The 13,705-nt window shown below is 52.7% G+C and overlaps 1 protein-coding gene across 4 annotated transcripts in view; it reads left to right on the plus strand.

Moving 5' to 3' along the window:
- The window catches only part of ZNF423 (zinc finger protein 423), a 346,670-nt gene that overhangs the window by 305,131 nt on the left and 27,834 nt on the right, over window positions 1-13,705 (plus strand). For 2 of the 4 annotated variants that reach the window (XM_055412817.2, XM_055412818.2), the window contains exons 6-7: window positions 7,207-7,338; window positions 8,994-9,109. In XM_055412817.2, the coding sequence (XP_055268792.2) occupies window positions 7,207-7,338; window positions 8,994-9,109 (248 nt within the window). Of the gene's footprint in view, window positions 1-7,206; window positions 7,339-8,993; window positions 9,110-12,731; window positions 13,125-13,705 lie in introns of those variants that run through there. The other 2 variants (XM_055412819.2, XR_016035886.1) reach the window with 2 other exon arrangements.

Consider the following 13,705-nt stretch of genomic DNA (forward strand, 5'->3'; position numbering starts at 1 on the left):
CTTACCGGAAGTTTTGGGGTGATCGAGGAACAGAGAGTAGCTTGCTGGGTCCCAGGTCTGAAGTCCCGTGGCCTTTTTGGTATTTTCTAAAACCAGTGAGGGCTGCTTATGGTGACCAGCATGGGTCCCCACCCCCGCCTCACTCTGCTACCTCCCTGGGAAGGCCCTGCCCGCTAAGCTTCCTTTCCTCTTCTGTCCGTTGAGGGATCCCTTTGGTGCCCATGCTCCTGGACCAGGCCATCTTCTGAGGATCCAAAAAGCAAGCTCCTGAAGGCAAGAACAGCTTTTATAAGCCATCAGTCCTGAGAGTTTGGGGGACCATTAGTGTCTGGTAACTGGCCTTTACCAGCCCTCCCACCCCATTTTCTAAGCACTGTAGTAAGTGTCTTATGCAAATCATTCACTCCCCGTTTACTGAGTACCTACTAGGTACCGGACACATTCTACGCACTGGTGACAGCAGTGAGCAAAATGGCCCGTGTGGAGCTTTTATTATTCTGTGTGTATGTGTGTCTGTGTTTCGTGTGTGTGTGTGTGAAAAAGAGAGTCAGTGAATTAAAAAAAAAAAAAACAACACCAAATCAACTCTGTACTATGCCAGATGGTGGTAGGCACTCTCAAGGAAATTCAAGGTGATCAAGGTGCTAGAAAGGATGGGTTGCATGTGCTGTTTTGGGTTGGGGGCCTGGGTAGGCCTCTTGGAAGCAGCATCATTTGCAGACCCCTGGATGCAGTGAGGGGAGGGGATGAGGAAATGGTCTCGGGGGAGGGTCTCAGTGAGGGCAGAGGTCTTGTGGCAGAACAGGCCTGCTTGGCCACCTTCCCAAAACCCTGGGATGATTCTTGCCCTTTTCTAGCAAAAGTAGCTGAAGCTCAGAGAGGTTCGTGAACTTATCCAAGTTCACACAGAGCGAGTGAGTGATGAACTGGGATTCAAACCCAAGTGTTCCTGGTTGTAACTTTTGTGTCCTTAATCACTGCTTCCTGAATGGAGGTGTCTTTTTATGTCCCCTGTCCAAACAAGCAGCAGTCACTGGTTCTCTTCCTGGAGGGGTATATGCATGAATATTCCTGCTCTCATGGTGGCTTTTCCAGCTTTTCCAACTGGGTCCCTGCTTAGAGACGGGCCAAGCAGGGCCCATGGCTCCGGCGGGAGCAGGTCATACTCAGTGCGTTGTAGTCCAAGAACAATACCCTGTCCCCTCCCCACCGCAGCCGCTGCCCCTCCCTCCCAGGCAGCAAATTATGGCCTCCGAGTGTGTGCCCAGGCCTGCCTTTGACTTCAGTGGGGCCCACCTGAGCTTCACCTTCAGGATTCTGATAATCAGCTCTCTCTCCTCCTGGCTTCCCCCAAGACCTGTATGGAAATAAGTATGTGTCTGCCAGGGATCAAATGCTTTTGGAGACAAAAGTCGGTGCCGAGGACATTACAGGGAGCTATCATCTCGGCACGATGCTCTTCCACAAAGCCCTCCGCTCCTCTTTTGGGCTGACACACTTTCAGCCTGAAAGGTTCCAGCAGGCTGACTTGGTTTTAAGCAAAAGCACATCCTATTATTTTTTTGAGAAATGAAGTGTAAAATTAACACTTATTATTCCTGAGCAGAGGAAAAAAAAAGAATAGAAGGGAGAGAGGGACTCTGGGATTTTCGTGCTTGTTGGCTTGTTTGTTTGGCAGTTTGGGTTTTTCTTTTTTTTTTTTAATCATAATAAATCAATAGATTTGCCTACACTGACTTAGGGGGACCGGGAGGCAAGAGCCAGTACGGTGAGCAGGCGAAATCTGCGTTTCACTTTACAAATGAGTAGGGCTGCATAATACACCTGAGTTGCGTGGGTTTCTCTCATGGATGCCTGTCATGTGCTCTAAAGAAAAAAAAAAAGAAGGGAGTGATTGTGTGTCTTCACTCACAAAATCCTCCAGCCCCACGCCGGGGGCGGAGGGGCCCGCGGGCTCCCAGACAGCTTTGTCATTCTGCTCCGAGGTATCGCTGAGCCTGTGTGATCTTATATAATTCAGGGAAGTTAACTCTCTGAGCGTGCCTCTATCTGCGGACCCCGCGACTTGGGATGGAATGAGAGGTGGCCAGCACCGGTGGGGGCGAGAGGGATGTGGCAGTGGATCTTTCCGTCGCCGTGGACTGGACGGTATTGGGTCACAGGCATGCAAAGGAGTGTTTGCACAGTAACTAGGGCAGCCCCCCAGCCCCACCGCCCTGTTCTCTTGGATGGTTTTACAGGCAGAGGTACACGCAATGGACACCCCCGGGAGTGCCTCCAGCCCCTGCCGGTGGGGAGAGGGCCTTCTCCTTCAGGAAGAAGATTTACAGATCAGAAGGTGGGAGAGATTCCTAGGTCTATGGGAAGCCTTCATTCAGGCTTTATTATTTCTCACCCCCTTTTTACTTCTTGCTTGTTTTATCTGCCTTCTCCTGTCTCCCAGGTTGGACACTTTAGCACGTTAGATGGGGAGCGAGGAAAGGGAACAACCCCTGAACCCGTCTACCGGCTCTTTATCTCATCATCCCGGAACCTCACATGCGCGCCGGTTTGGGGCTGCTATTTGCTCAGATGGTGGCTGTTCAGGCCCCGGAACCGGCTTGCAGCTCCAGGACTGCCTGACTGTGCACATATTTATGAACGTGGGTGCAGGCTGTAGCTGCGTCTGCGAGTCAGGGGGGACCGGCTGACGAATTGCTCGGCCCTCAGAGAACGGAAAGTGACTGTCAGACATGATTTCTCTGATTTATAAGTTGCGGGAGCCTTCTTTGTCCTCTCGCTATTTGAGTGTCAGATGGGCAGGTCTCCATTCACAGCCAAGTGGATAAAGGCCCCCACTCGGCAGAGAACTGTAAATCCTCCTTTGCTGTCTCAGCCCAGGGAACCCACTCTGACCAGGCAAGGGGAGAGACCCCGGCCAGGGCATCTCTCATCCCTGAGTATTTTCCGAGCCCCTCCTTCGGGCCTACGTGTAGCCTGATGCTTTGGGGACCAGAGGAGAAGACATTATCTGTGCCCGTAGCCTCGTTGGCAGGATCAGGAAGACTCTTAAGATGTGTCAGATGAACCCTGCCTGTGCGCAGTCAGGGACAGCTGTGTGAGCTGGCATAGTCCAGGAGGGAGGTGGAGGCCAGGTGGGATATGCATGAATAGGGAGGGTTTTGTGTCCTGTTCAGAGTACCACCCCTAGCTAGCTTGTTATCTCAACAAATGGTCTCATTCTCTGAACCCATTTTTTTCTTGCCTAGAAATTTTCCCAGCAAGCAGGGTGATTTCTGATCTTCAGTTGGTTATAAACTTAAACTTCAGTTAACTGCAATTAAAAAAAAAAAAAACAAACCTCTGCACAGTCATCATTTTCACATGACCTCTGCCTCATTAATGTGCAGGAGATGTCCACATCCTAACAGGGAGAGCGTGTATGAGGGGGGTATCTCCCATTCCTTCACTCATCCCTGCTCTGCACCAGGCTCTGAGAAGCATTGTTTGTGCGGGGTGGGGGGCATTGGGGGGTCTTCTGAGGCAGTCCCCCACACTGGAGGCCATCTCTAATTATGATGAGAAGTTCCCCGAGGGAAGTGGCGGACGTGCGTGGGGCCTGTGCGGCGAGCGTGCTGAGCCTGCCCTGTGTCCCAAAACTTGTCAATGAATTCCTTTTCCGCCGGTATAAATGGAAGATCAGTTTGAATCTCTGTCGGGTGCATGTGGCCTAGTTGCCGGGGCTCCAGGGGCACGACAAACACCCGGTAGATTGCAGCCAGTGGGCTATGTGGGGCAGGCCCACCTGCACACGCACATGTGTGTGTTTGCCTCTGCCGTGGGGTGCCTCGGGGGGGTGGTGGGGGATGGCTGGGCCAGAGGGATGCTTGCTGTCCCCGCCAGCCCCTGCCAGGGCCTGGGGGACCCAGGGACTCTCCAGGAGCCTCAGCCCATCTGTGATTGTGCCTTGCCACTGGAAGAGCCCCTCTGCTACCTAATTCTTGCCTTTGAGGGCAGATCGCAGCACCTGGCACCTTTGGTGAGGCTGGTTCCCAGGGGGAGCCTGAGGGGGAGCCTGTGTCCTTGGCTGTCCCAGATAATACTCTCCTCCTTACCCGCACGCTTGGCAACAAACACCTTATTGAGTGCTTGCTGTGTGCCAGAGACTGGTCAAAACCCCTTTTTGTGTGTTAAAGGAGTATTAACTCATTTAATTCTCACATCAGCTGTTAGAGAAAGGCTATTTTGGTGGGGGCGGGGATTGACTATTTTTTTTTTAAAGACATTTTTTCAAAGGTTTTTTAAAAGCAGTTTTTGAAATACTTATTTCTTTGGCTGTGTCGTGTCTTAGTTGTGGCATTCGGGGTCTTCATTGCATCACGTGGGATCTTTTGTTGTGGCCCATGGTGTGGCGCGTGGGCTCAGTAGTTTCGGCGTGTGGGGCTAGTTGCGCCCCAGCATATGGGATCTTAGTTCCCCAACCAGGGATTGAACCCGCACCCCTCCGTACAGCAGTGAGGACTCTCAACCACTGAACCACCAGGGAAGTCCGCTAAAAAGCAGTTTTAGGTTTACAGTAAAGTTGAAACGTATAGACAGATTCCTTCTGTCCCACTGCCCCCCACGTGCATAGCCTCCCCTGTTATCAACATCACTCACCAGGATGGTACTTTTTTTTTTTTTTTTTGGCAAAGGTGAACCTAAAGGGAAGCAGTACAGTCACCTGAAGTCCATAGTTTTCCTGGGGCTCACTCCTGGTGTTGTACATTTTATGGGTTTGGACGCATGTATATAGCTATTAGTATAATGTCACACAGAATATTTGCACTGGCCTAGAAGACCTCTGTGCTCTGCCTATTCATCCACTCACTCACCCCCAGTAAGCACGGAGCTTTTTATTGCATACATAGTTTTTCCGGAATAGTTGGAATCATACAGTATGTAGCATTTTTCAGATTGGCTTCTTTCACTTAGTAATATACATTTAAGGTTCCTAACTGTCTTCTTTTTAGCACTGAATAACATTCCACTGTGGGCTTCCCTGGTGGCTCAAATAGTAAAGAAAGTGAAAGTGAAAGTCACTCAGTCGTGTCTGACTCTTTGCGACCCCATGGCCTATATAGTCCATGGAATTCTCCAGGCCAGAATACTGGAGTGGATAGCCTTTCCCTTCCTTCCCAACCCAGGGATCGGATCCATCTGGTCTCCCATGGAATCCAATCCAGGTCTCCTGCTTTGCAGGCAGATTCTTTACCAGCTGAGCCACAGGGGAAGCCCAAGAATACTGGAGTGGGTAGCCTATCCCTTCTCCAGCGGATCTTCCCAACCCAGGGATCAAACCCGGGTCCCCTGCATTGCAGGCAGTTTCTTTACTGTCAAGGCTTCCCCCATAGCTCAGTTGGTAAAGAATCTGCCTGCAATGTGAGAGACCCCGGTTCGATCCCTGGGTTGGGAAGATCCCCTGGAGAAGGGCATGGCAACCCATTCCAGTATTCTTGCCTGAAGAATTCTTTGAACAGAGGAGCCTGGCAGGCTACACTCCAAGGGGTGGCAAAAAGTCAGACACAACTGAACAACTAACACACACACACACACACACACACACACACAATACTCCATTGTCTGGAAGTGTCTCAGTTTATGAATCCATTCATCTACTGAAGGACATCTTGGTTCCTTCCAAAGTTTGGCAATATTAAATAAAGCTACTGTAACAATCTGTGTACCAGTTTTTGTATGAACTTAAGTTCTCAGCTGCTTTCAGTAAATAGTAAGAAGTGAGATTACTAGATCATATGGTAATGGTATGTTTAGTTTTATAAGAAGCTGCCAAACAGTCTTGCAAAGAGGCTATACTATTTTTGCATTCTCACCAGCAATGAATGGGCGTTCCTGTTGCTCCACCTCCTCACCAGCATTTGCTGTTGTTGGTGTTCTGGATTTTGGCCATTCTCATAGGTGTGCAGTGTTAAGGAGAGCTGCTATTATTTTGTCAAAGAAGAAACCGAGGCCCAGACAGGTTACATAATTTGCCCAAGGTCATGCAGTAAGTGGCAGAGTCAGACTCTAACCCTGGATGAGGTGACACTCAAGCTGGGGCGATTCCCGAGGTGACACTCAAGCTGGGGCGATTCCCCCGCTGACCAGCAGGCCACGCTGGTCACAGGTGCAGCCCCGTTCATCCTTGCCCAGCCCTGTGAGGCGGGAACTCAGGTGGCCACCATCTACTGAGAGTGAACTGATACCCAGATTATGTGGCTGGAGAAAGCAGCCAGGATTTGAACAACATCCTGCTGGTTCCGGGCAGGGGCACCAAATCTTGGCTCTGCTGGCCTCGGGGCACGCTCCCTTCTCTGGGCACCTTTGAGTGAAGGTTTGGGGTCATAGCAGCTCCCAGGTAAAGGGATGGAGCCATGTTCTGATCTGGAAGCTGCACGGGGTGTCTGCCCATTGTCTGTGAGCACTGGCTAGACCATCTGTTTCAAAATGTTTAGAAGAGCACTTTCTTGTGTTTTGCGGTATCTTCCGGTGGCCGCCCAGACCTTTAAGAGTAGAATCCTAAGCCCTCCAGTATCCACCAAGGCCCTTCTTAAAGTGCATCCCTGGGTTACCTGTCCCGCACTGTCCTGCCCCCTTGCTACCATCCAGATGGCCCCACGTGGACCCACCTCAGGGCCTTGCTCTGACTCTCACCTCTGGAGCTCCGTGCATTCCCTCCCCACCTCTTGACACTGAGTTACATGTTGATCGTATTTATTACCTGTCTCCTCATCACTGGAATGGGGACAAGTGCATTATCCATTTAGCTCCCCCACAGAATCCCCAACTCAAAGTACCTGGCACACAGTACATGCTCAATAAATGGTCTGTTGGATTTTGAAAAATTCTAGCTGGACTCCCTCCTACAAGCCGACCCCATCCCGGGCCCCTCTCCTCTATGATACAGTCTGGGACGCAAGCTGCTGCTCGTGGCTCGAGCACCGCATGGCTAGACCAGCAAGAAGTCAAAGCAAATGACACATCCAAGAGCCAGCTGATTGGGTCTGGCAGCCTCTGGAGGCTGGAGCACCTGGAGCTGGGATGGGTCTCAGCATCCCTGGTGCCCCTCCCTGGGCTCTGGTTCCAGGGGGTCATGGAGGGCTGACCTGGGGTGTCCTGGGGCGGCATGGCCTCCAGCAGGAGGATGTGGCCCACAGGGTTGCTGACCGGCCGTGGTTCTTCTTGCAGAGGAAGGCATCAACCATGAGTGTAAGCTGTGCAACCAGATGTTCGACTCCCCAGCCAAGCTCCTCTGTCACCTCATCGAGCATAGCTTCGAGGGCATGGGCGGCACCTTCAAATGCCCTGTGTGCTTCACAGGTAGGTGTGCCCAGTGGGCAGCAAGTGGGGAGAGGCAAGGGACCCAGGAGTCCAGCCCTTCAAGCCCTGGCCTTCAGCGTCGGTTCCTGGCACAGCATGGCTCCGGAGTTCATGGGGGACGCCCCAAGGGATCCGCAGCCCCATGGCCACATGTGCCTCCTCTGTGCCCAGCTTACCTGGCCCTCCTGTCCACACTCTTGGCCTCTGCACTTCGGCAGCGTGATCTCCTAGCCCTCCTCCACCCTGCTGCTGCCAGGCCTCCCCCCACAACCTTGCCCTTCTGCAGTGGGGGCTCCAGGCTCGTTTCTGAGCTGCAAGCTCTGTCCAGCACCAGTGGGGCTCTCCCTTCACCTCCCTCCTGCCCACCCCCCCCCCCAGCACCCTGGCCTGTCCCAGCCCCTGCTGCATCCGTGCTCTAGGCTGGAGAGGTCAAGGGCGGTTCTGCCAGCCAAACTCCCCAGCCCCCAGACTGGCTGCTGGCCCGGGTGAACGGCTGCCCCGGCCCGAGGCGAGTCTCAGGGGCTCTGCCAGGCCCCCCTCCTGCCGCCCAGATGGCAGCCGGTGTGCGTGGGGGAGCCTGGCCTTCCCCTGCCTCCTCCCTGACATCTGTCGTCTGCCACGGCGGGAAGCCCACCCTGGGGAGGGTGCCTGGCGGGAGGGGATCTCTGAAGGGCTCACCTCCCAGACACACAGCTGCTTCAGGGCCACCTCCTGTGTGCGCCCAGGGCCAGGACCGCCTCGTGGACTCCCGCTGCAGGAGGTGGGGTCCGTGACCTGCTCCGTGGGGGCCGTGACCTGCGGGAAGGGGCTCTGCTATTGGGAGGGCCCCACACACTCACACCCCCTGGGGTTCCCAGGAGTCTTGGCACACACTGGTGCCTCTTCCCCCACAATCCCTCAGTCTCAGGAGCCCCCACCCATCTGTTACCATCACACTCCATGAGCTGAATCGGGGCTGGTACTGAGGGGCCCCAGCTGCCAGGTCTGCCCACCTAGGACACGGGGCCCCCCGTGTAGGGATGTGAGGATGCTGACAACCTCAGCAAGAATAGTGATCCTGGTCCATTGAGTACCTTCCTGTGCTAGACACTGTGTTGAGCTTATTTAATATGGACCTCAGTTCTGCCACCTGCAGAGAGGGCCCTTGGACAAGACACTCACCGCTCCCAGTGCCACAGTTTTCCATCAAATGGGAATAACGAACAGTGCCTGCCTTACAGGCCTGTGCTTTAGTCAGAGACTCCACACGCTGAAGGTAACCTGCAAACGGTGATGATGACAGCGATGACATTCGTTGGGCTAATTAAGTGCCAGGCCATCTTCTAAATGTTTTGCAACTATTAAACCATTTGATCCTCCCAGCTACCCCAGTGAGCTGCCTACTTTAACGGTCCTCGTTTTTCAGATGAGGAAAAGAAGCCCAGAGAGGTTAAGTGACTTGTCCAATAGTACACAGCCTGTGAGTGGCAGAGCTCAGCTTCACTGGCTTGAGCCCTCTCCGGTGGGTGCCCGTGATGCTCCAGATGGCCCACTGTTTGGCCCCTGTGTCCATGCCTGGGTGACCCCCACTTGCGAGTGGCGTGGGACGGCTGCTGTGGGTGGCCGGGCCGGTGTCCCCAGTGTCCCCTGACAGCCATGTCCATGTCCGTGTCCAGTCTTCGTCCAGGCCAACAAGTTGCAGCAGCACATCTTCGCTGTGCACGGGCAGGAGGACAAGATCTACGACTGCTCGCAGTGCCCGCAGAAGTTCTTCTTCCAGACCGAGCTGCAGGTGAGTGCCCGTGTCTGCCGCACACACCCCTCCTGGTGCTCTTTGGAGCCCCCACTGGCACGGAGGGTCTTGGGATGAATCCACGATCGTGGGGTCTTGTACCCAGCCCCACCCTAACCGAAAAAGCAACAGGCCCTCTGGACTTGTGCTTGTGGGTCTGGAGCCTGTACTTGCCCTCCTGGCTGGCTGGTGGGGGGTGTGGCCTCCTGGCCTCGCTGGGCCCGCATTCTGAGCAGAGCTGGACCGAAGCCGCTGAGCCTGGAACTCCAGTCAGAGGCTTTGAACATCTGTGTGTTTCTGTGGCAAATCCCTTGCCCTCTCAGGGGTTTCATTTCCCCACTGGTGTTCCATGATGATGTTCCTCTAAACTTTGGATCTGTGGCTGGTGGCCCATGTAACTTGCATGGCTGAGTCCTGGGGTTGTGGGTGTCTAGAAGCTGGATCTGGTGTCTTGGAACCTGCAGTGTGCCCAGGAAAGCCAGAAAATTGAGAGCAGTGGATGCCGGGTTGAGCCCCAACTCACAGAAAGGGATACTTGCCATAGGTCCCCAAGGCTGATGTGGCCCTCAAGTGTGGCACACAGCCCTCAGCTTCTTCAGCACCCTCCCCCCATCCATCCAGGGTCTATAATAGTTGAGAGGGCGCCCTTGGGAAGGGAAGACGCTCTGGTGGCCCTTCCTGGATACCCACAGCCACTTCCCTCTGTGTCCTCTGGGACTCCTTCCCACCTGTTGCTGGTTTTTAAGGACCAAGATCTGTGTCCAGGTGAAACCACCTTCTCACCCACTGGGTTTTGCAAGAAACTCTCATAACACTAGGGAGCTCATATGCTATCCCAGAAATACCACACACACAGACACACACAAAGAAAAATCATATATACACTGTATAATAGCATCACACACACAAAGCACATTTCTATACATACAGAAACATCATTTTCATTGGGTAACATCACAAATACACAGCATCACACCACAGCATCATACCACACCCCAAAAGAAGTAACACATAAGCACCCACCGAAATACCACATGTACACATAGATGCGTGGAAATACCACATACTGGGGATAACACGGTTTTCAGGTGGGAGGCAGGTTAGGTTCTGCTGCAGTAACAAATATCCCCTAGCTCTGTTTTCAAGTAACAAAGATTTATTTGCTGCTCACATTACATATCCGGGCAGATGGCCTGGGAGGGGCTCTGCTGACAGTAGTCAGTGACCTCAGCCCATGGCGGGTCCATCTGCTATGACGCTTGCGTGGCCACTGAGGCAGGGAGAGGAGGAGCTGACAGTTGGCAGGCCAGCTCTCAGAGCTTCACTGGGAAATGACTCACATCTTCACACATTGTCTTGACCAGAGCCCATCACGTGGCCATGCCCAGTTTCAGAGGAGCGAGGGAGGGAATCCTCCAGTGTCTGTAAGAGGAGAGCTGGCTTCCTCATGCCCCAAGGACTCGGGCACACCGGGGCCTACAGTATCTGCCCGCCCTATACACGCTGCCTGCACACTCATCAGATGGTGGTCCTGCACTCAGCAGCTACCCTCCCAACCCCACCCCAGGGGAGGGGGAGAGGGCTGCGGTCACAGCAGAGTCATCATGTTGCTGGAGCTTTTCTGGGGTTGAAGGTGTGCAGCCATGCCTGTTGCAGGGTATCCCACTTCACCATGCTGCAGCCCGTGCACTCAGCCAGGCCCGGATAGGCCTCTGTGGCTCCTGACAGCCATCGCCCAGAGAAAGTGAAGATATGCCCACAGAGGGCACAAGAGGAATTCACCATCTGATAGTTAGGGTCCTGCTCCCATGGGCTAGCCCTGCACCCGGGCTGGGCAGGCCGAGCTGACAGGCCTGACCTCTGACCTTGAACTGCACTAGATAGTTTGCTGGAAAGCCTATTTCTTTTCCTCCTTTGGGCAGCCCTTCTGAGTTCCTCTAAATCCTCTATTACTCACACAGCCTCTATCCCATCTCAGTGTGGGGGAGAATTACAGACCCAGGCCCAAAGAGGGGATTCTACTTCCAAATGTCCACCAGCAAGATAGCAACCCCACCCAGGGCCCCACCACTGTCTCCCCATTGATCCACAAACTGAGTGTGTACCTCTGGGCTGTGCCTGTGAGGGGACAGCTAATTGCCCCCCTTCTCATTTGACCAAGCGGGCTGGTACCATCCCTAATTAGTGTCTGTCTGGGAAGCCTTGCTTGTGCATGGGCTGAGCAGCCAGCACCCTGCCTCCACTTTCCTTACCTGTCTGGCCAGCTTCCAGAATGGGGCCCAGGTCCCCAGACAAGTGAACCCTTTTATAGCCTAACACATGCGTGCATGCTAAATTGCTTCAGTCGTGTCTGACTCTTTGCAACCCTGGACTGTAGCCCACCAGGCTCCTCTGTCCATGGGATTCTCCAGGCAAGAATACTGGAGTGGGTTGCCATGCCCTTCTCCAGGGGATCTTCCCGACTCAGGGATTGAACCTGCGTCTCCTGCATTGGCAGGCAGATTCTTTACCACTAGCACCACCTGGAAGCCCCATAGCCCAACATGGCAGGCCTCTTTTAAATGCACCAGCTCATATAAACTGTGATTTACTTAAACTTCAGGCTCACTCAGCCCTCTGGTTCCCCCTCACTGTCCTGAACACCAAAAGAGGGATGACTGCTTTACGTGTTGGCTTAGATGTTTTCCCCAGAGAAAACGTCCCAGTCCTGCCTTTTACGAGCTTCATCGGCATCCCTGTGCCAGAGACCAGTTTGGTGATGCGGATATGTAGGGAGCTGTGGTTTCAAGTCTTGTCTCGCTTCGACTGCACCCACCTGGGGCTGCAGACGTCCCAGACGCCAGAATGGTTTGTATGGGCTAGGGGTTCCCTGGGTCACCCAGTCGGTCTTTAAGGCAGATCCTCAAATGCTGAGAACCTCACTAAATTATAGCCTTAACGAGTCACTATTTTCTGCAATTAATGATTTTAATTACAGACCATTTAAATGTGGAAGTGTTGTAGTAACGCCAAATGTATGCAAATAATGGCTTTTGTTAAGTAACTTGAAGAGCAATTTTCTGGTTTTTTGAGAGGAGGATTTTTCAGGCATTGAAAATTTCATCATCATTACACTGAAGCTGGAGCTGGCAGACACATGGGTTATTTCCCTGGAATGACATGTGGCGGTTTGGGGGTGCAACAGAAGATGGGGCCTGGTCCTTGCTGAGGCCTTGACTGGCTCCCCAGGCTGTATGTCATGTCGGTTCTATGGAGAGACCCAGGGCAGCTGATGTTTTTAGGCACAAGCGACTCTGGGCTGAGAGGTCTTGGGAAGATGTGAAATCTAGAATTGTTCTCACTATGGGAGCATAATTCCTGCTGTACATATAGGGGTGGGTTTGGGCTTGGAAGGCTTGGTCTGTGTCAGAATGAAATGTCTGCCTCCAAAGGGAGTGTTCTCTTGGGTTGCATTAATAGGAGCACAGTTGCCAGAAAGAGGGAGGCGCAAGTCCTATTTGATTCTGAGTTCACCTGGCTTTGCCCAAAGACTGAGATTAATTTTAAGGGTTTTGTCCAAACCAGGGCATATTCATTGATTAGATGTGTGAGGGGGAACTCATGTTGCTTTTTATTTGTTCAGACCGTGCAGGCGGAGAGGTGAAGTGTCTGTTGTGTACAGGCACTCGATCTGGAGACCAACGGGACAGTGGCGAGTGAGACAGAGAAACACCCATAAGGCCTCCGTTCTGGAGGGGGCTGATAGACACTTTCCAACAGTGGCCAGTGACATGGAGAAAATAAAGTCAGGTATTGGCTAGAGCATAATGGGGGATGAGATTGGTTACAGCTTGCTGAGTGTGGTAAGGAAGCGGCTACTCTCTGAGGAGCTGGCATCTGAGCTGAGGTCCAGAAGATGAGAGGGAGAGAGGGTGTGTGGAAAAGAGCCATGAGTGGAAAGGCCTTGCGGCCACTGTGAGCTGGGTGTGTTGCTGGGATGACAGAAGGTGATGTGGAGTGAAGCATAGTGGGGTGGGAGAGTTGTAAAGGGAGCTGGGAGTGGAGGCCAGGTCTCAGCAAGGTTCATAGCACAGCAAAGGCATTTGAATTCTATCCCCGCTGTGATGGGGAACCAGGAAGGGAAGAGATACTATCTGATTTATATCCTGAACCCAAATTTAAGAAATTTAGCCTTTGAGAGTCACTATTAAGAGACTGAAAAATCACAGGCTGGGAGAAAATATTTGCAAATCACATATATGATAAAATACTTGTCCCTGGAACATATTTTAAAAAAACTCTCAAAACTCAATAATGAGGGGGGAAATCAACAACAACAACAAAATTTCAGCACTTCACCAAAGATGTAGGATGTTCAACATGCTTAGTGATTAATAACTGTGTGAGTGCTCAGTTGCTCAGTCATGTCCAACTCTTTGTAACCCCCTGGATTGTAGCCCACCAGGCTCGGCAAGAATACTGGAGTGGGTTGCCATTTCCTACTCAAGAGGATCTTCCCAATCCAGGAAATGAAGCTGTGTCTCTTGCGTCCCCTGCATTGGCAGGAGGATTCTTTATCTCTGTGTCACCTGGGAAGCCCCGGTTAGTAGTCAGGGA

The sequence above is a fragment of the Moschus berezovskii genome, chromosome 22 (assembly GCF_049115385.1).
Source record: "Moschus berezovskii isolate FMDL1 chromosome 22, NW_MosBer_1.0, whole genome shotgun sequence".
Lineage (NCBI taxonomy): Eukaryota > Metazoa > Chordata > Mammalia > Artiodactyla > Moschidae > Moschus > Moschus berezovskii.